This window comes from Thamnophis sirtalis, unplaced genomic scaffold, assembly GCF_051295495.1.
Source record: "Thamnophis sirtalis isolate CommonGarterSnake01/CBP01778 unplaced genomic scaffold, rThaSir2_p1.2 scaffold_4, whole genome shotgun sequence".
NCBI lineage: Eukaryota > Metazoa > Chordata > Lepidosauria > Squamata > Natricidae > Thamnophis > Thamnophis sirtalis.
The window spans coordinates 139,400,188-139,422,687 of NW_028261384.1; the positions used below are offsets into that span (position 1 = coordinate 139,400,188).

General features: G+C 46.9%; 1 protein-coding gene across 3 annotated transcripts in view; it reads left to right on the plus strand.

Annotated features, from left to right (window-relative positions):
- RNF31 (ring finger protein 31) overlaps positions 1-22,500 on the plus strand; it is a 73,347-nt gene that overhangs the window by 31,445 nt on the left and 19,402 nt on the right. For all 3 annotated transcript variants that reach the window (XM_087714248.1, XM_087714249.1, XM_087714250.1), the window contains exons 4-13: positions 931-1,086; positions 1,213-1,266; positions 2,687-2,744; positions 7,406-7,601; positions 9,600-9,987; positions 11,541-11,819; positions 14,307-14,570; positions 17,847-18,029; positions 19,084-19,293; positions 21,085-21,258. In XM_087714248.1, the coding sequence (XP_087570374.1) occupies positions 931-1,086; positions 1,213-1,266; positions 2,687-2,744; positions 7,406-7,601; positions 9,600-9,987; positions 11,541-11,819; positions 14,307-14,570; positions 17,847-18,029; positions 19,084-19,293; positions 21,085-21,258 (1,962 nt within the window). The remainder of the gene's footprint in view (positions 1-930; positions 1,087-1,212; positions 1,267-2,686; positions 2,745-7,405; positions 7,602-9,599; positions 9,988-11,540; positions 11,820-14,306; positions 14,571-17,846; positions 18,030-19,083; positions 19,294-21,084; positions 21,259-22,500) is intronic.

A 22,500-nucleotide genomic window follows, 5' to 3' on the forward strand; every position in this document is an offset into this window, starting at 1 on the left:
GCCAGTTTGAGGGTGTTGTGGGGAATGAAATTTCCTTTTTTAAAAAATATACAGTATATACACTTGTTGTATATAATATACAGGTTTTTTTTTCTGAAATGAAGGAACGGATCTGCTGAAATTATTCTTTCTTTTCCCAACAATTTCCAAATGTTTTAAAGAAGAATTGGCAACGTATAAATGTTGGCTAAATATCTCTCTCTCTTTCTCTCTCTTTTCTCTTCCTCTCTCTTTCCCTCCTTCCCTTTCTCTCCCTCTCTCTTTTTCCCTTCCTCCCTCCCTCTCTCTTTCTCTCTATCTCTTCTTTTCCCTTTCTTTCTCTCGCCCTCTATCTCTTCTTTTCCCTTTCTTTCTCTCGCCCTCTTTCTCTTTCTTACTCCCTTTCTCCCTCTCTTCTCTCTATCCTCCCTTTCTCTGTCGCTCTCCCTCTTTCTTTCTTTCTTTCTTTCTTTCTTTCTTTCCGTCCCTCTTTCTTATTTCCTCTATCTTTTTCTTCCTCTTTTTCTCTGTGTCTTTGTCTCCCTCCCCCTCTTTCTTTTCTCTCTTTTCCCCTTTCCCCTCTCTCTTTCTCTCTCTCTCCCTCTTTCTCTCTCTCTCTCACTCTCTCACCTTCTTAGCAATAGCAATAGCAGTTAGACTTATATACCGCTTCATAGGGCTTTCAGCCCTCTCTAAGCGGTTTACAGAGTCAGCATATCGCCCCCAACAACAATCCAGGTCCTCATTTTACCCACCTCGGAAGGATGGAAGGCTGAGTCAACCCTGAGCCGGTGAGATTTGAACAGCTGAACTGCAGAACTGCAGTCAGCTGAAGTAGCCTGCAGTGCTGCATTTAACCACTGCACCACCTCGGCTCTTCTCTCTGTTTCGTATGCGTTTTTGTATGTGTCCCCCCTTTGCTTGCCAAAATGACGCCTTCTCTTCTTGCAGGGTGGGCGTGACGTCCTCCGGCTGTACGGCTATTCGGAACAAAAGACCGACGGGCTTTACTTCCCAGATTCCCAGGTCGAGCCAGACATTCCTCAAGTGGCATCCGTCACCGTGGACGTCATGCTATTCCGCGCAGAGCTGACCCTTGTCCTTTCGGTACGGGGCGGTGGGGACGTGAGACCAAGCCGGTCTGGTGGGGGGGACGGACGGGGTCTGCTAGAGAACCTTTAGGGGTCCATGCAAAGAGTTGAAGGAGACTTGTGACTCTTTTTCCTTGTGTAGGAAACGCACCCCAACCCTCAGGTGTTGCAAGAATTAATGGACCAGGTGTTACAGGTGAGCAGGGCTATAGAGCAGGATGGTGGGGTGAAGTAGGGAGTGAGGTGGGTCGAGAGAGGGTGGGGGAGCCTAGGCCACCCATCAGCCCTCAGATGGAGAGTCAACAGCCGCCAGGTCTGGAGGTGGCTGATGAGGAAGAGGAGGATCCAGCTGGGTCCAGTGCCTGATGCCCGGATGCATAGAAAACAGAGGAGAGGAGAACAGTGGAAATCTATGGGCTGGTCCTTGGGACAGAAGAATCTTTTGGGTTCACTTCAGAGGGTTAGCCATGTTTGGGGAGCTGGGTGAGAGCATATTGTAAGTCTCTCCATGGCAGCGTTTCTCAATCTCAGTCCGTTGAAGATGGGTGGACTTCAACTCCCAGAATTCCCCAGTGGGGAATTCTGGGAGTTGAAGTTTACCCATCTTCAAACGTTGAAGGATGAGAAACATCGGTCCGGGAGGGAGGTGTCCTTGACTTCCAACTACTCATTTAAGAACCAATTGAAGTTAACAGCAGCACTGAAACAAGTGACTGGCGAGCAGGCTTCACACTTACGACCGTCACAGTGTCCCTGCGATCATGTGATCCAGGCAAGGCATGGATTCGTGACCGTTGCGGCAGGCCGGGATATGTGTGTGTCACCCGATTGCCATTTGCGGCCTTCCCCGCCAGCTTCCGACCAGCAGAGTCGATGGGCGGGAAGCTGGATTTGCTTAATGACCATGTGATTCGCTTAACGACCGTGTGATTCACTTAACGACTGTCGGGGGGAAGAATAGTCAAATCGGGCAGGGCTTGCTTAACCGACACACTAACGCTGAGCAACAGGGGTTGTGGTTGTGAGTTGTGGATTATCTGTCTATAATTGTCGGGAAACCATTTTGTTTGATCTTGTGGAGAAACCATCTTCTCACCCTGGTTTCCATCATCCCCCACCAGAAGCGCTGGCTGTGGATGATGAAGGAGAGAATCCCACATACAAACCGCTCATTTCGTGATCGGTCACTAAACGGCACTGGAGGGAAAAAAACACTTAACGGCCGTTGCACCCTCCATGGACTGATATTTATGACGGCCGCAGTGTCCCGGGGGAACCACGCGATTCCCCTCGTGTGACCTTCTGACAAAGCCAAGTACACTTAACAACATCACAACTGTGAGGATTCACTTAACAACCGCGGCCAGAAATGTCATAAAATGGGGCAAAGCAAGGGTTTCATTTAGCAACAGAAATATCGGGCGGGATTGTGGTCGTAAATCAAGGACGGAGGGAGAAGATTTATCAACTGGCCTAACGGGCTGATTTTCCTTCCTTCGGAATTGCTTCTAAATTTTCTTCAAGGCCGACTTTGGCCTTCGAGGCAGGAAACCTAGTATGAAGGTTTGTTTCTCTCCTCGTCCTTCCATGGTCCTGATTATCCTCTCTTCCTCCAGATCCAAAGGGCGGCCGATGCTGGATCCCCGAGTCCACTTTTAGCCATGATTCACGCAGGTAATCTGAGAAAGAGCCACAGGTGGTTTGGTTGTAAGGTGGGACTGACTTTGTAACGCAAACCAGGTTCGTAATCAAACTGCGGGGTTGAGACAAACCAAGATCCAAAGGATCTTTTAGACCAGAGGCGGGGGAGAGATTTAAAGATCTGATCTCAGCCCCTGGAAGATGGGTGGACTTCAACTCCCAGAATTCCCCAGCCAGCCACGTAGGGTAACTTTCTTAATAGATGGTGGGTATGCAGTAAGCGTAATATATCTTGACTTCAACAAACTGGGGGTGGGGGGGGGGAGAGAGAGCTGGCTGGGGAATTCTGGGAGTTGAAGTCCACAAGCCTTAAATCAGGGATCTCCAACCTTGGCAACTTAAAGCCTAGAGGACTTCAACTCCCAGAAATCCTCAGTCAGTGATGGAGGGTAACTTTCTTAATAGATGGTGGGTATGCAGTAAGCGTAATATATCTTGACTTCAACAAACCGGTGGGGGGGGGAGAGCTGGCTGGGGAATTCTGGGAGTTGAAGTCCACAAGTCTTAAATCAGGGGTCTCCAACCTTGGGAACTTTCCAATGTGCGGACTTCAACTCCCAGAATTCCTCAGCCAGCCATGTTGGGTAACTTTCTTAATCGATGGTGGGTATGCAGCAAGTGTAATATATCTTGAATTCAACAAACGGGGTGGGGGGGTGGGGAGAGCTGGCTTGGGAATTCTGGGAGTTGAAGTCCACAAGCCTTAAATCAGGGATCTCCAACCTTGGCAACTTAAAGCCTGGAGGACTTCAACTCCCAGAATTCCCCAGCCAGCCACGTAGGGTAACTTTCTTAATAGATGGTGGGTATGCAGTAAGCGTAATATATCTTGACTTCAACAAACTGGGGGGAGAGGGGGGAGAAAGAGCTGGCTGGGGAATTCTGGGAGTTGAAGTTCACAAGTCTTAAATCAGGGATCTCCAACCTTGGGAACTTTCCGATGTGCGGACTTCAAGTCCCAGAATTCCCCAGCCAGCCACGTAGGGTAACTTTCTTAATAGATGGTGGGTATGCAGTAAGCGTAATATATCTTGAATTCAACAAACTGGGGGGGGGAGGGCTGGGGAATTCTGGGAGTTGAAGTCCACAAGTCTTAAATCAGAGGTCTCCAACTTTAGCAACTTTAAGATTTGTGGACTTCAATTCCCAGAATTCCCCAGCCAGCCACGTAGGGTAACTTTCTTAATAGACGGTGGGTATGCAGTATACGTAATATATCTTTGACTTCGGCAAAGTGAAGGGGGAAAAAAGAGCTGGCTGGGGAATTCTGGGAGTTGAAGTCCACCAGTCTTAAATCAGGGGTTTCCAACCTTGGCCACTTGAAGACTTTTGGACTTCCAGAATTTCCCAGCCAGCCACGTAGGGTAACTTTCTTAATAGACGGTGGGTATGCAGTATACATAATATATCTTTGACTTCAGCAAAGTGAAGGGGGAAAAAAGAGCTGGCTAGGGAATTCTGGGAGTTGAAGTCCACAAGTCTTAAATCAGGGGTCTCCAACCTTGGGAACTTTCCGATGTGCGGACTTCCCAGAATTCCCCAGCCAGCCATGTTGGGTAACTTTCTTAATAGATGGTGGATATGCGCTGCAGTAAACATAATATATCTTGACTTCAGCAAATGGGGGGGGGGGGGGAGAGCTGGCTGGGGAATTCTGGGACTTGAAGTCCACCGATCATCAAGGGGCCGAGATCAGGTAACACTGTTCTACAGGCTTCCTAGTAGAGAAGAGTCCTCAACTTAACAACAGTTCATTTAATGACCGAAGTTACACCACCACCAAAGAAAGCGACCGATGAACATTTTTCACACTTCTGACCCGTTATGGTCATGGGATCAAAATTCAGACCCTCAGAAAACCGGCTCCTTTGTATGACGGTGGCCATGTCTCTTTCTGCAACCTTCTGACAAGCCAACGGGGAAGTCAGGCTCACATAACAACCGTGTGACTCGCTTAACAAAGGCAGTGATTCACCGAGCAGCTGTGGGCAAGAAAGGTTTGTAAAATGAAGCAAAGTTCACTGAACAATTATCTTTCTTGGTGAACAAACATTTTAGGCTCCCTTTAGGTCGTAAGCCGAGGACTAGCTGTAGATCTTGGATTCATTGAACCCCGAATTAATTTAATTTTAAAAAGCGCGAACAAGAGCAAGTAAGATGATTAAATTCCCGGAGACAAAAATATACGACGAACGGTTGCAGGATTTGGGTTTGGCTAGTCTGGAGAAAAGATGGACTAGGGGGTTCTGGGATTTGAGGGGCTTCCACAAAGAGGAAGAGGTCAAATTATCCTCCAAAGCACATTCAGGCAGGACAAGAAGCAATAGATGGTAACTAAACAAGGAGAGAAGCAACGTTGAATTAAGAAGAAGCTTCTTAACAGTGAGGACAATTAACCAGTGGAACAGCTTGCCACTAGAAGCTGTTGGAGGTTTTTAGGAAGGGACTGCACAGTCCCTTGTCTAAAACGTTATAGGTCTCCTGCTTGAGCAGGGGGCTGGACTAGAAGACCTCCAAGGTCCCATCCAGCTCTTATTATGATTGCAATTAATCAAGGAGAGAAGCAACTCGGAATTAAGGAGAATCTTCCTAAAAGTGAGGACAATTACCGTATTTTTTGGACTATAAGACAAACCTTTTTGTTTCCCAAAATGGGGTGAAAATATCTGTGTGTCTTATAGACCGAATATTACTGAAGCCCCGCCCTTCCGTCGGCCATTTTTTAGCCTCTGAATGCTCCGTTTTGGGGCTTTTTTTCGGCCTTTTCCAGACTATTTTTCAAGCCATATTTGCTGCTTTTGGGGGCTGTTTTTTTGGGGGGGGAACAGCCCCCCAAAAGCCTCAAAAGCGGCCTGGAAAAAAGCCTCAAAAATAGGCCAAAAACGGCTCGAAAATGGCCCGAAAACAGCCTCAAAAACAGCCCCCCAAAGTCTCAAAAACAGCCCCCCAAACCCTCAAAAGTGGGTAGAAAAAAAGGCTGGAAAAGGGCCGATGAAAGGTCCCAAAAAGGGCTGAAAATGCGGCCTGCCGAGGCCAAGAACCGTTGTTGTTTTCCTTTTCTAAATTTAGGTTATGTGCATCTCTTATACTCTGAAAAATACGGTAACCAGTGGAACAACCTGCTACCAGAAGTTGTAGGGGCTTCATCACTGGAGGTTTTTAAGAAGAGACCAGACAGGCACTTGTCTGAAATGTTATAGGTCTCCTGCTTGAGCAGGGGGCTGGACTAGAAGACCTCCAAGGTCCATTCCAGCTCAATTTTGATTGATTGATAACTGGGGAATAAAATCTGCCTCTGATGTAGAGATGGACCTGAGTCTTGAGTTTTGAGACCTAAGAGAACAAAATTTGAGAAAATTGTTGTCTCTCTCTCTCTTTCTTTCTCTCCCTCTCTCTCTCCCCCCTCTGCCTCTCTCCCCCTCTGCCTCTCTGTTTCTCCCTCCTTTCCTCTCTCTCTGCCTCTCTCTCTCTTTCTCTTCTCTCTCTCCCCCCTCTGCCTCTCTCCCCCTCTGCCTCTCTGTTTCTCCCTTCTTTCCACTTTCTTTGCCTCTCTCTCTCTTTCTCTCCCTCTCTCTCCCCCCTCTGCCTCTCTCTGTCTCTCTCTGCCTCTCTGTTTCTCCCTCCCTCTCCCCCTCCCTCTCTCTGTCTCTCTCTTTCTCTTCTTTCTCTCCCCCCTCTGCCTCTCTCCCCCTCTGCCTCTCTGTTTCTCCCTCCTTTCCTCTCTCTCTGCCTCTCTCTCTCTTCTCTCTCTCCCCCCTCTGCCTCTCTCCCCCTCTGCCTCTCTGTTTCTCCCTCCCTCTCCCCCTCCCTCTCTCTGTCTCTCTCTGCCTCTTTCTCCCTCCCTTCCGCTCGCTCTCCCTCCTTGCCCCTCTCCCTCCTCTTCTCTCCCTCCCTCCCCCTCTCTCTGCCTCTCTCCCTCCCTCTCTCTCTCATCCCTCCTCCCTCTCTTTCTCTCCCCCTCTCTCCCCCTCCCTGTCTCTCTCTGTTTCTCCCTCCCTCGCTTTCTCTCTGCCTTTCTTTCTCTCCCTCCCTCTCCCCCCTTTCCCTCCCTCCCCCCTCTCCCTCTCTCTCTCCGCCTCTATCTCCCTCCACCCCTCCACCTTCTCTTTCTCGCCCTCCCTCTCTCTCCCCCTCTCTGCCTCTCTCTCACCCTCTCTCCCCCCTCTGCCTCTCTCTTTCTCCCTTTCTCTCTCTGCTTCTCTCTCTTTCTCTCCCCCTCCCCCCTTCCCTCTCCCTCTCTCTGCCTCTCTCCCCCTCTCCCTCTCTCCCTCTCCCTCTCTCTCCCTCCTGCCTCTCTTTCTCTTCCTCCCTCTCTCCCCCTTCTGCCCCTCTGTTTCTCCCTTTCTCTCTTTGCCTCTCTCTCTTTCTCTCCCTCTCTCCCCCCTCCCTCTCTGTGCCTCTCTGTGCCTCTCTGTTTCTCCCTCCTTCCCCCTCCCTACTCCCCTCCCTTTCCTCCCTCCCTCCCCCCTTCCCCTCTCTCCCTTCCTCCTCCCCCCCTCTCTCTCCCTATCTCTCCTCCCCCTCCCTATCTCTCTTTCTCTGTTTCTCCCTTGCTCCCTCTCTCCCTCTGCCTCTCTTTCTCTCTCTGTTTCTCCCTCCCTCCTTCCCCCCCATCTCTTTTTCCCGGCCTGCAGGAAATCTGCCTCCCGACACCTGCCTGCTTTGCGGTTTAGAAGCCCCGTCTCAGCACTGTGCGGCTTGCAATCAGAGTTTGTGTCCTAACTGCGATTGGCTGTTCCATAAGCATCCTTCCCGGACGCATCACCATCGGGTGCCGACCAAGAACCCTAGCCGAGCGTGGCAGAGTCCTCCACCGCCCCCCAACCCCAGGTATCTGTTGGGACCGAGGCTTCCCAAGGGCCTGAAGCAAACCTTTTGTCCCGACAAAAAACCCTTTTGTTAATTGACTGTGAATTCTGCTCATTCGTATCCAGCAAAATGTCAGCGTTCCAAGTATCATGTAAGAATTAAATCAGAATCAAAGGCAAAACGATCCTTAAAGTTCCAATTTAATAAAGCAGGCATGTTGGCACATCTGTGTTAATCCCAATTCCGGAAATGACATCGGAATCCCACCCAGTTAAAAGTTCATGATCTTGTCCCCCACACCCACAATCCATCACTGGATTGAAGAGCCAAGGTGGCGCAGTGGTTAAATGCAGCACTGCAGGCTACTTCAGCTGACTGCAGTTCTGCAGTTCGGCTGTTCAAATCTCACCAGCTCAAGGTTGACTCAGCCTTCCATCCTTCCGAGGTGGGTAAAATGAGGACCCGGATTGTTGGGGGCAATATGCTGACTCTGTAAACCGCTTAGAGAGGCCTGAAAGCCCTATGAAGTGGTATATAAGTCTAACTGCTATTGCTATTACTATTGCTATCACATGGTCCAATCTTCTTCTTCCACGCTGGCATCCACACCCAGCTTCTTCCGGTCAGGTGTATTGGTGCGGAGACAAAGGATGACTTTGGCTTCTAGTAAAGAATGAAAACAATACATTCCACAATCCTACTCCTGTCTATTCCCCCCTCCCTTCAACTATGCTAAAGAAACAGCATAATGAAATAAGAGAAAGTGTGGCAGGCCAAAATTCTAAAAGGATTATAATGGCCTGACACAAAGTCTTTCAAGAGAGGATTTACAGTCACAGACTTTATCCGTTAAACTTGGCAAGGAGTCTCGGAGAGTCTCAGAACCAATGAAGCAAACTAATGGTCTCCTGCAAACTCCACTCCCCCGTCACTCCTCTTTTATTTCTTCTGGGAGGGGCCATTCATTGTCCACCTGTGGCCTTCCTCCCAAGTCGACCCCTGTTCTTTAGCTGTCCCCTTCTTGTCTGGCAACTCTGTGCATGCGCACACTGGGAACAGGCTCCAGCTGTTCTTCTGCCTCACTGATGTCCGACTCCGAAGGCAGCTGATAACTGTCAGAAGGCCCTGGCCCCCTCTCTGCCTCCGACACAGAGCCCTCGTCCGAGCCTTCCCCAGACTCCAGGATTGGCCCAGGTTCCTCCCCAACCTCCTCACTGTCCGAATCTGCTGCCAGCTCCTCTGGCCACTGGCGGGCCACAACATTATCTTCTTGGGTGCAAGTCTCCAAGCTAGCCCTCTCCATGCACCCCCTTGCGGGCTCCACCACTTCCCCACCAAACAGGAAATCCTCCGGAAAATGGTTTCCACTTCCTGATTTTTGGATTGAAAGCAAACCGCCCCTCCATTCGTCCCTCTGGTGGAATTATTTCCCTCTGTTCCCCCCAAAAATTAATCTGAGGTACAGGTAGTCCCCGACTTAACGACCATAATGGGGGCCAAATGATGAGCGAGTGGCGAGCGATTTTACGACGTGGCAGTGAAGGGAATTGCTGCGGTCGTAAGTGAATCAGGCGGCCATTAAGCGAATCCGGCTTTCCCCCGTTGACTTGGCTTGTGGGAAGCTGGCGGGAAAGGTCACAAAATGACATTTGCGGTGCGACCATCGGTTGCCGGGCGCCCAAGTCTTGATCACGTGACATGACCCTGCGGATGGTCGTAAGCGCGAGGAGAAGTTTTAAGTGGCTATTCCCAGTGCCGTTGTAACTTTGCTCGCTAAACGAATGGTTGTAAGTCGAGGCCCACCTGTATGCACCAGATCATCATCTTTTAACGACCCCCGTAATCCTTTACGGGGTGGAGTCTGGCCAACTGAATGGAGCTGAGTATTTACTGGCCAGATGCCTTTCCTGTCACCGATGCAGAGTTTTATTCGGCAGATACATTCTCATTGTGCCCAGAATTTATTAATGTATTGATTAGTCGTGATTCATACAGCATTGGGTTCTTGTCTCTTTGCAGCCTCTGTAGCATCCCCTCGGAAACAACTTCCCTACGACCCCCCAGCCTACCCCCGCTCTCATCTTCCCGTGCCATCCCCAGTCCGCGTCCACCCTGGCGGTGCGCAGCTTGTCAGAAGAACAACGAGGCCTCCTCCATCCTCTGCACCAATTGCGACCGGCCTCGGGGTTGTAAGACCCCCCAGAACCTCGGCCTGGACGACGAACTGACCAGCCCGGGCCAACTGGCCAGAGGACGCTGGGCCTGCCAAACCTGCACCTTTGAGAATGAGTCGGCCACAGTCCTGTGCGCCGTCTGCGAGAGGCCGCGCCTAGCTGGGAGACCGGGCACCGGCGATGCCAAGCCCCTGATAGCCTGGGGGGAAGAGGGTGGATCCCAGCAGGAAGACGTGAGTATTGGGGGGGGGGGGCTTCCAAGAGGAAACGGTTTCTAATACAGGACTAGAATTCACTGTCGCCTGGTGATTGGCCCCAAAACAGCCAGAGGGTGTTCGTGCCTAAGGCGGGATTAGAACTCGCCGTCTCCTGGTGATTGGCTCAAAGTCACCCAGATATTTTCCCTGTCTAGGGCGGGACTAGAACCCACTATCTCCTAGTGATTGGCGCAAAGTCAGTCAGCCGGCTTTCATGCCTGAGGCGGGACTAGAACTCACTGACTCCTGGTGATTGGCCCTAAGTCACCCAGATAACTTTCCTGCCTAAGGCAGGACTAGAACTCCCAGTCTCCTCCTGATTGGCCTAAAGTCACCCAGCCGGCTTTCATGCCTAAGGCGGGACTAGAACTCCCAGTCTCCTGCTGATTGGCCCAAAGTCCCCCAGCCGGCTTTCATGCCTAAGGCGGGACTAGAACTCCCAGTCTCTTGCTGATTGGCCTAAAGTCACCCAGCCGGCTTTCATGCCTAAGGCGGGACTAGAACTCCCAGTCTCTTGCTGATTGGCCCAAAGTCACCCAGCCGGTTTTCATGCCTAAGACGGGACTAGAACTCACCAACTCCTGGTGATTGGCCCAAAGTCACCCAGCCGGCTTTCATGCCTAAAGCGGGACTAGAACTCCCAGTCTCCTGCTGATTGGCCTAAAGTCACCCAGCCGGCTTTCATGCCTAAGACGGGACCAGAACTCCAAGTCTCCTGCTGATTGGCCCAAAGTCACCCAGCCGGCTTTCATGCCTAAGGCGGGACTAGAACTCCCAGTCTCTTGCTGATTGGCCTAAAGTCACCCAGCCGGCTTTCATGCCTAAGGCGGGACTAGAACTCCCAGTCTCTTGCTGATTGGCCCAAAGTCACCCAGCCGGTTTTCATGCCTAAGACGGGACTAGAACTCACCAACTCCTGGTGATTGGCCCAAAGTCACCCAGCCGGCTTTCATGCCTAAGGCAGGACTAGAACTCCCAGTCTCCTCCTGATTGGCCCAAAGTCACCCAGCCGGCTTTCATGCCTAACGCGGGACCAGAACTGCCAGTCTCCTGCTGATTGGCCCAAAGTCACCCAGCCGGCTTTCCTGCCTAAGATCAGACATCGAGACCCAACATGGCTAAGATCAGACATCAAGATAAAAGCAGGGCTAAGATCGGATGTCAAAAACTGGTACGGGCAAGATCAGAGATTGGGGCGATGCGTGATTTATGATGTCTCTTCTTTGTCCTGTCCGATCTTCGCCATGCCTCGTCTCGATGTCAGATTGAATGCCAGCTGTAGTGGGAATTGTAGTTCCACTTCCGGGTGGCGCTGTCTTTTGGGGCTGCTCCCGGTGTCTCATTTTACCCAGGCCTAAACCACAATATCTTCTCTTACCTCTGCCCGTTTTTGATATCGCTTTTTCCCTGTCCCCGATCTCGATGTCCGATCTTTACCGTGCCTGATCCCGAATCTTACCCATGCCCGATCTGGCACCCCCGGCGCTAATCTCCATCCCGGATGGGGGGGCCCTTCTCTCTTCCCGCAGGCCCCCAGCTGGCAGTGTGAACACTGCACTTTCCGCAACAATGGCAGCGGACGGATCTGTGAGATGTGCCACTGCACCAGCCTGCACGGCGATCCCCAGCCCCCCAGCCTTGCCCGGACGGAGAAAGAGGAGGTGGGCAGGCTGAAGCGAGAGGTGGTGGAATCCCCCGGGGAGTCCCAGGGTCTGTGTCGAGCCCCATCGGCCTCGTCCGAGGAAGTAGAGCATCAGAGGCAGGAGAAGCTGCGGGACGACGGGCAGAAGATGGTGGCCATGATCAGGGTGAGTTCTCCCCGCAGCCCCAATCAGTTTTGAACCTCTGTATGCGTCTTCTTCAATTGTAGCCCCCCAGTGATTGTGGGAATTGTAGTTCAACTCCTGGGCATGTTATCTTTGGGGGCCCAGAGGCCTTAGGATATATCGGAAGTCTGCCCAAGCCCTTTTCTTTTTGCCTCGTACACAGATTTTTGGGTGTGCGTGTGTCTATATCAGTGGTGAAATCTACATTTTTTTTACTACCGGTTCTGTGAGTGTGGCTTGGTGGCCGTGGCTTGGTGGGGAGGATTCACATTTCCAACATTTTGGGGAGATATTTGCTGAGATTTTTGCTAACCTTACTGGTGCCAGGTGCCATCTGTAAAACATTTTGTACTGATTTTCCTTCTATGCAGCCGATAGGACTATCTATATCTACCTATGTCTATGTATCTGGAGGACCATTAGGAATGTTTGCTGCCTGGAATTACTTATAAAGTAATGAAAGGTGATTAGAGATGGATGGATGGATGAGTGGGTAGATGATGATAGATAGATAGATAGATAGATAGATAGATAGATAGATAGATAGATAGATAGATAGATAGATAGATAGATAGATAGATAGATAGATAGATAGATAGATAGATAGATAGAGGTATAGATATAGTAGATAGATGATGGATGGAGGAATGGAGATAGGCAGAGGACAGATAGGCAGATAGACAGACAGGAACACAGATAGATGATGATAAGTAGATTGGATGGATGGATGGATGGAGTTAGACAGACAGACAGACAGAAAAAAAGAAGATGGATAGATGATAGGTGGATGGATGGATGGACAAATATAGAGCTATATAGGTATAGGTATAGATGTAGATAGAGAATGGCTGGCTGGCTGGAACAATGGGTGGATGGATGGATAGATAGATGGATGGATGGAGAAAGACAGAAGATGGATAAGCAGAGACAGACCTACAGATAGATGATAAGTAGGTTGGATAGATGGATGGATGGATGGATGGATGATAAAGAAATAGATAGATAGATAGATAGATAGATAGATAGATAGATAGATAGATAGATAGATAGATAATAAATATATAGATGATAGATAGATAGATAGATAGAGATGTAGAAGATAGATAGAAGATAAATAGATAGATAGAAAGAGATAGATAGATAGATAGATAGATAGATAGATAGAAGATAAATAGATAGAAAGAAAGATAGATGATAGATAGATAGATAGATAGATAGATAGATAGATAGATACGTAGGTAGGTAGGTAGGTAGATAGATTGATAGATAGATAGATTGATAGATAGATAGATAGATAGATAGATAGATAGATAGATAGATAGATAGATAGATAGATAGATAGATAGATAGATATAAGATAAATATAAGATACATAGATAGGTAATTAGCAGAAGTGAACAGATTTCTTGTACTTGTACTGTAAAAATCTGTTTTCTTCATACTGAGGGTTTTTTTATTACGAAAATCTCACACAGAAAAGATAGATAGATGATAGATGATAGATAGATAGATGATAGATAGATAGATAGATAGATAGATAGATAGATAGATAGATAGATAGATGATAGATAGATAGATAGATAGATAGATAGATAGATAGATAGATAGATAGATGATAGGCAGAAGGATGGATGGATGGATGGATGGATGGATGGATGGATGGATGGATGGATATAGAGGTATATAGGTATAGATGTGGATAGAGAATGGATGGATGGAGATAGACAGAAGATGGATAGGCAGATAGACAAAGACATACAGTACATACATACATACATACAGATAGATGATAAGTTGATTGGATGGATGGGTGGGTGGATTGATGGATGATGAAGTGGATGGATGAAAGATGCCACCGCCTTCAGAATCCGACATCAGTGAGGCAGAAGAACAGCTGGAGCCTATTCCCAGTGTGCGCATGCGCAGAGTGTCCAGACAAGAAAGGAACAGCTAACAGAGGTCGACTCGGGAGTAAGGCCACAGGTGGATGATGAACGGCCCCTCCTAGAGGAAATAAAAGAGGAGCAACAGGGGAGTGGAGTTTGCAGGAGACCATTAATTCGCTTCATTGGTTCGGAGACTCTCCGAGACTCCTTGCCAAGTTTTGCAGAATTCACAATCAATTAATAAAAGGGTTTTTTGTCGGGACATGGAGTTTGCTTCATGCTCTTGTGAAGCCTCGGTCAGAACAGAACTTTTGCAGAGGTGGTATTCTGCCGTTTTGCCCCAGCGAACCAGTAGCGGCGGCGGCGTGAGGCTCCGCCCACCCGCCCAGAGTCATCACGGACACTCTGCGCATGTCAGTTCCGAACCGCTAGCGAATGTAAGAGAAAATCATGATTGATGAATCCATTGTAAGCAAAGGACTCCCTACAACTCATTGTCCTTCCGGCCAAATATAGTTGCCGACCAACTTCGGAGTCCTCCCTCCATCATCAAAGGCCCTGGCTTTGTCTTTTGGCCCCACAGGAGGCGGAAAGCGTGGGCGTGGCCCCCGAAATGGTGGCGGCCGCCTTGTGCTACTCGGGAGCCGAGGTGCCCCTGGCCTGGCTGAAATCGGAGCTGCCCTGCGTCCTGGAAGGGATGGCGGAAGTGGCCACTCAGCGAGGCGAGGAGGACCCCGGCGGTGGGCTGGGTGCCATAACCCTCCAGGAAGTCCAAACCGCCTGGGTGGCCAGCCAGGGTGACGTAGATGACGCCGTCGTTCGATGCCTCAGTGCCCGTCGGAGCAAGGTGGGTCTGGACGAAATGTATGGGGGAATCAGAATAACAGTGTCAAACCTTGGTCACTTTATGACGGGTGGACTTCAACTCCCAGAATTCCCCAGAAAACACAACAGTTTCCCATTTAATTGTCAAGCCATCTAGCCCACCTTTAACTAATAGGATAGGGAAGGGGAGGGGAGGGGAGAAGAGAAGAGGGTAGAACAAGAAGCAACGGGTGGAAACTAATCAAGGAGAGAAGCAACTTAGAACTGAGGAGGAATTTCCTGACAGTGAGAACAATTAATCAGTGGATCAGAAGTTGCCTCCAGAAGTTGTGAATGCCTCAACACTGGAGGTTTTTAAGAAGATGTTGGATAACCATTTGACTGGAACAGTATAGGGTTTCCTTTCCTGCCTAGGCAGGGGGTTGGACTAGAAGACCTCCAAGGTCCCTTCCAACTCTGCCATTGTATTGAGAAGAGAAGAGAGAATGCAATAGAATAGAATAGAATAGAATAGAATAGAATAGAATAGAATAGAATAGAATAACAGGGTTGAAAGGGACCTTGGGGGTCTTTAGTCCAACCCCTTGCCTAGGCAGAAACCCTACACCACTTCAGACAAATAGTTAGCTAACATCTTCTTAAAGACTTCCAGTGTTGGAGCATTCACAACTTCTGGAGGCAACTTCTGTTCCACTGATTCATTTTTCTCACTGCCAGGAAATTCCTCCTCAGTTCTAAGTTGCTTCTCTCCTTGATTAGTTTCCACCCATTGCTTCTTGTTCTACCCTCAGGTGCCTTGGAGAATAGTTTGACTCCCTCTTCTTTGGGGCAACCCCTGAGATATTGGAAGGCTGCTATCGTGTCTCCCCTAGTCCTTCTTTTCATTCAACTAGACATCCCCAGTTCCTGCAACCGTTCTTCCTATGTTTTAGCCTCCAGTCCCCTAATCCTCTTTGTTGCTCTTCTCTGCAGTCTTTCCAGAGTCTCCACATCTTTTCCACATTGTGGCAACTAAAACTGAATGCAGTACTCAGTATATGTCAGATTTATTTATTTATTTGCAATTTTTATTATAGTTTTAAACATAAAAAACAACATAAAAAAATTCTCATCCATTACATACAGCATGTCGTTTGATTACAAGTGTTTTTGCATCCATATTCTCAATTACATTTACAATCACAGATTTTTTCATCTAATATAACTAAATACCTCACTTTCATTGTACAACATATATTCAATTACGATATATATATATATATATAAAAAAGTTTTTTACAATTATGGGAGGAAGCTAACTGCTTCCATCATCTGTCTATCGGCTCGTCACAAGAGTCCATCACGACAGAAACCCAATATTTTTACTGTTGCCTTTGTTATATTTGTGTTTTTTTTTATTTGTGCTGATAAATAAATAAAGGGAGACTAGTATAGATCTATTTCAAGCTATTTAGCTCTCATCAGCTAGCCATACCCTTACTGGGATTTGAACCTGGGCTATATTACATCCTAGGCAAACTTCTTAGCCATTAGGCCATTATGGCTAGCTGATGAGAGCTAAATAGCTTGAAATAGATCTATACTAGTCTCCCTTTATTTATTTATCAGCACAAATAAAAAAATAAAACACACACACACACACACACACACACACACACACACACACACACACACACACACACACACACATATATATATATATATATATATATATATATATATATATATATATATATATGTTGTATTTCTGCTGATAAATAAATAAAGGAAGACTAGTATAGATCTATTTCAAGCTATTTAGCTCTCATCAGCTAGCCATACCCTTACTGGGATTCGAATCTGGACTGTATTACATATTAGGCAGATGTGTAAACCACTAAGCCACAAGGTTCTCCTCCTTTATCAGTTGAGCCAGGGAAATAGGTATGTATTTAGTGTCACAACCCCTGGTATGCCCAAATATGGGAGGAAGCCTACTGCTTCCTTTCTCTGTCTATCGGCTCGTCATAAGGGACCATCCAGACAGAAACCCAATATTTTTACTGTTGCCTTTGTTACATTTGTGTTGTATTTGTGCTGATAAATAAATAAAGGAAGACTAGTATAGATTTATTTCAAGCTATTTAGCTCTCATCAGTTAGCCATACCCTTACTGGGATTCGAACACTAACTACATACCTATGGTTCGAATCCCAGTAAGGGTATGGCTAGCTGATGAGAGCTAAATAGCTTGAAATAGATCTATACTAGTCTCTATTTATTTATCAGCACAAATACAACACAAATGTAACAAAGGCAACAGTAAAAATATTGGGTTTCTGTCTGAATGGTCTCTTGTGACGAGCCGATAGACAGAGAAAGGAAGCAGTAGGCTTCCTCCCATATTTGGGCATACCAGGGGTTGTGACACTAAATACATACGTACATACATACATACATACATACATACATACATACATACATACATTCAATAAACCTAATTCCCTTATATTCTTGATTGTCTGTTTAATAATAATATACCTTTATATAATCACTTATCCCATTCTGAATATTTTTACAGTATGAAAAAGATTTACCAACTATTTATATTTGTATATCACTGTTTTCAATTATGTATAATCCCAACAATCATCTATCGAGTATGCTTATGTTCATTATTCTCCTTGTACATCATACATTCAAACAAAGATGTTATTCCATCATTTTTCAACAAGGTATTCTAAATAGTCACTTCATATCAGAGGTGGGTTCCTACCAGTTCGCACCAGTTCGGTAGAACCGGTTCGTCAAATCTACCGAACCGGTTAGAAGAGGTTCCACTAGTGGACCCGGAAAGCAGGCCACACCTACAGAAGAGGTTCCAAAAAAATTTGAAACCCACCACTGACACACAAACACACACACACACACACACACACACACACACACAGAAAGAGAAAGGAAGGAAGGAAAGAAGGAAGAAAGAAAGAAAGTGAGAGAGAAATGAAAGAAAAAATGGAAAGGGGACAGAGAGACAAAAGGAAGGAGAGAGAGAGAGAGAGAAAGAAAACACATGGCCAGCAAGCCACTCCCACCAGGTCACATGGCTGGCAAGCCACTCCCACAAAGGAGGCCACACCCACAGAGTAGGTTCGAAATTTTTTTGAAACCCACCACTGCTTCATATATATATATCAATTTTTAATTGCTTCCTTATTAAAATGTCAGATTTATTTTTGAAAGGGGACGCTAACCAGAGTCAGATCCTGCTGACGGTTTGGTTTTGGGAAGGTAACGTCAGGGTTTGTTCCCTCCACAGGTGACGGAGTTGAAGTCCCTGGGCTTTGAGGAGCGGGGCCCTGTCTTACAGGCCCTGTATGAGAACAACGGCGATTTATGGCGGGCCCTGGTGCAGCTGCAGCGGGCCCGCCTGGCACCTTTTCACAAGCGGCTGTGGGAGAGCGAAGACCCTCCGATGAACTTCCAGAGCGCCGACCGACAGGTGAGCGAGAGAGGAAAGAAAATGTACCCCAAAAGCGGCCAGCAGAGTTCGGACAGTGAGGAGGTTGGGGAGGAACCTGGGCCAGTCCTGGAGTCTGGGGAAGGCTCTGACGAGGGCTCTGTGTCGGAAGCAGAGTGGAGGCCAGGGCCGTCCGACAGATATCAGCTGCCTTCAGAGTCGGACATCAGTGAAGCAGAAGAACAGCTGGAGCCTGTTCCCAGTGTGCGCATGGGCAGAGTTGCCAAAGAAAGGGACCAGCTAAAGAACAGGGGTTGACTTGGGAGTAAGGCCACAGGTGGACAGTGAATGGCCCCTCCCAGAGGAAATAAAAGAGGAGAGAAAGGGGAGTGGAGTTTGCAGGAGTCCACTTCATTGGTTCGGGATTCTGCAAGATTTCTTGCCGAGTTTTGCAGATCTCGGCCTGGCAGCTCTCCAAGCCAGATAAGGTCTGTGACTATAAATCCTCCCTTGAAAGACTTTGCTGGATGGGAATGAGCAGAATTCACAGTCAATTAATAAAAGGGTTTTTTGTCGGGACCCGGAGTTTGCTTCCTGCTCTTGGGAAGCCTCGGTGAGAACAACAACGGCCAGATTTGGCCACCCACCACTGAGTCGGACATCCCTGAGGCAGAAGAACAGCTGGAGCCTGTTCCCAGAGTGGCCAGACGAAGGGAGCAGCTAAGGAACAAGGGTCGACTTGGGAGTAAAGGCACAGGTGGACGGTGAATGGCCCCTCCCAGAGGAAATTAAAAAGGAGCGACAGGGGAGTGGAGTTTGCAGGAGACAATTCCCTCATTTCTGCATTCTTGCCAAGTGTTGCGGTGTCTGAAAGATATCGGCCTGGCCTGATCAATTGTGAACTATCTCGAAAGACTGTGGGAGAGGAAAGACTCTGCGGGCGAGGAATTCACTGTCAATTAAATAAAAGGGGTTTATCGGGACGAGGACTCGGCTTCGTGCTGTTGGGGAAGCTTAGGTCAGAACAGGAAGGGATCTTTATCCAGAGATCCAATGTGAGTTACCCCTGATCATTTCTCGTCTTGTTCCACCCCAGGCGCTGCTGCGGCGTCTCCTGGCCTCCCTGTCTTTGCCCAGCTGGGGCCGGGCCGAGCTGGTGGTCTCCTTGATGCTGGAGCAGCCGAACGAAGGCTGGGAGCTCTCAGACATCGTGGAAGCCGTCAAGGCCTCCCCGAACCGCGACTTCATCAAACGCTTGCTCAGCTGGGAGTGCGCCGTCTGCAGCCTGGCCTTGCCGCGGAACAAGGTATTAACGTGCTGCGCCTTTCTTCCGTAGTGGGTGTCGACTCATAAATTTGCCATGGTGAGCATAGGGGTGCACCTCATTGGGAAATGTGATTTATGACACAGACTGAGCGGAGGGGGTAAAGTACAGCTATAATTCAAATGAGGCTCAGATCTGACTGCAACAAGATCTTGCCAAGTGATGCTTCTAATAAACGGTGGTTTTCTTTTGAAAATTGGCTCATGACTCATGAATCAATTAGGGCATCTTTCGGAAACCTGACAGCGGGGCTGGTTGACTGTGTCCAACCCGTCATTAAGTTTTGGTGGCCACAACGTAAGAAAAGAGGTTCAGACTCTAGAACAGTGATGGTGAACCCTTTTCTTATGACGTGCCAAAATTGCGCTATCACGCACGCATGCCCACTCCATCTCCCCGCCCACCTGTGCATGCGTGCGTGACCCCTTCCCAGGCTCTGAAGTCTTTCCTGAAGCCTCGGGAGAGAGAAAGCGCCTCCCTGCCGCAGCCCTCCGGAAGGGCGGAAAATCAGATGGCCGGCGCACATGACCTGACGGCTGGCATGCCACCAAATATGGCTCCACGTGCCACCTGTGGCACACGCGCCATAGATTCGCCATAACGGCTGTAGAAAGAGTGCAGAGAAGACAACCAAGAGGATTAGGGGACTGGCGGCTAAAACATAGGAAGAACAGTTGCAGGAACTGGATATGCCTAGTTTAATGAAAAGAAGGACTAGGGGAGACATGATAGCAGTCTTCCAATATCTCAGGGGCTGCCCCAAAGAAGAGGGAGTCAAACTATTCTCCAAGGCACCTGAGGGTAGAACAAGAAGCAATGGGTGGAAACTAATCAAGGAGAGAAGCCATTTAGAACTGAGGAGAAATTTCCTGACAGTTAGAACAATTAATCAGTGGAATAGAAGTTGCCTCCAGAAGTTGTGAATGCTCCAACACTGGGAGTCTTTAAGAAGATGCTGGATAGCCATTTGTCTGGGACGGTATAAGGTTTCCTGCCTAGGCACGGGGTTGGACTAGAAGACCTCCAAGGTCCCTTCCAACTCTGCTTATTCTATGCTGTGCTATGCTATTCTTTCCATTCTGTACTCCTCCCTTACATATTTTCTTTTCTTTTCTTTTCTATTCTATTCTCTTCAACTTATTCCATTCTATTCTATTTTCTTCAACCCATTCTATTCTGTTCCATTCCTATATTCTATTTTATTGTGTTCTATTCTTTTTTCTCTCTCTATCCTGTTTTTTAATTCTCTATTTTGTTCTTTATTCATCTGTTCCGTGTTCTCTATTCCACTCCACATTTTCTATTCTATTCTCTTCAACTTATTCCATTCTATTCTATTTTCTTCAACCTATTCTATTCCGTTCCATTTTATTCTATTCCTATATTCTATTTTATTGTGTTCTATTCTTTTTTCTCTCTCTATCCTGTTTTTTATTCTCTATTTTGTTCTTTATTCCTCTGTTCCGTGTTCTCTATTCCATTCCATATTTTCTATTCTATTCTATTCAACTTATTCCATTCTATTCTATTTTCTTCAACCTATTCTATTCTATTCCGTTCCGTTCCATTTTATTTATTCCTATATTCTATTTTATTGTGTTCTATTCTTTTTTCTCTCTCTATCCTGTTTTTTAATTCTCTATTCTGTTCTTTATTCATCTGTTCCATGTTCTCTATTCCATTCCATATTTTCTATTCTACTCTACTCTACTCTACTCTACTCTACAAGGTCCCTTCCAACTCAGTTAATCTGTTCAGTCCTTCTCTTTTCAGATGCAGTCTCTAACGTCGTGCGAGTGTACGATTTGCCCCGAATGTTTTGCTTTGCACTTCACCATCGCCGTAAAGGAGAAGCACATCACGGATTTGGTGTGTCCAGCTTGCAACGAGCCGGAGATCAGCGATGAGACCGAACTTCTAAATTATTTCTCTACTCTTGATATCCAGGTGATGTTTCTCCCCTGGTTTTGATTTTGTGCCAGTCTATTTTTATTTCATTTTTAAACAGTTCATGTATGTATTTTTTTTCCCTTAACATCCATAAGTGCTTTATGAACAGAGTATTGTCTGGGTCAATTTGCTAACATAATAGTATATGATATAATAATATATTAAACATAGGACCTACAGAGTAGTATTTTTTCTTTCATGTTGCTTTAATATCTTTTTTATTTTAAATACAAGTAACACAAACATCATCGACAAAAAATACAAACTTCACATACAAAAAATAAAGACAAATATTGCAGTGCACCCCCCTCCCATTAATGGAGACCATTTTTATTACTTATATTTCTTCTTCTATAACACCTAAAGAATCTATATATACATAAAAATGGCTCTGTGGGCGTATCTGTGTCTGTGTGTTCAAGCATAACTCTGGAACGCCTTGAGCAATTTCAACCAAACTTGCTACACAGATGACTTACTCTCTGGAAACAAATACTGTGGGGTTAAGATACCCCTAACACCCCTTGGGGTGTGTGTTGTGCTACAATACAACTTGTGCCTTAAAATGGCTTCTACTGTACTGCCGTAAAATGGCTTCTACCGTACAGTGCAGTGGAGTTGCCATGGTAACGGCTTCACAGTACTCCACTAGGGCGCTCCCTCTGGTAAGTGGGAAAGTCCAACATTAGAAATTACATTTGGTCCAGACATCCCCCCCCCCCCTATAAATAAATATCCGGGCAATGCTGTTTTATTGGCAAGTATTAAATATATATTCCCTTTATCGTATTTTGCCTAACAAATATTTCTTTCTTATAATCGATGTGTTGCTTTAACGCTTTTTCTAACCATGTATGTATTTTCGTCCAGTGTTTTTTTACCTTTGCACATGTCCACCACATGTGAGAATATGCGCCCGGCATCTGATTAAATGTCCAACATTTGGCAGACATGTTTTTAAACAACTTTGCCAGTCTTACTGGTGGTAAACGCCACCTATAAAACATTTTATACAATTTTTCCTTAAATGCAGTTGCCATTGTCAATTTATAATTTCTATCCGAAAGCTTTTGCCATTTTGTCTAGTTTTATAGTATATCCCAAAAATTTTTTTGCCCATGTTATCATTTTTTTTCCACCTGTTCATCTTCTGTTTTAAGACTTAATAAAAAGCTGTATATTTTCTTCATTAACTTTTCATCTGTCAGTAATAATAGTCTATTTTTGAGTGTATTAGTT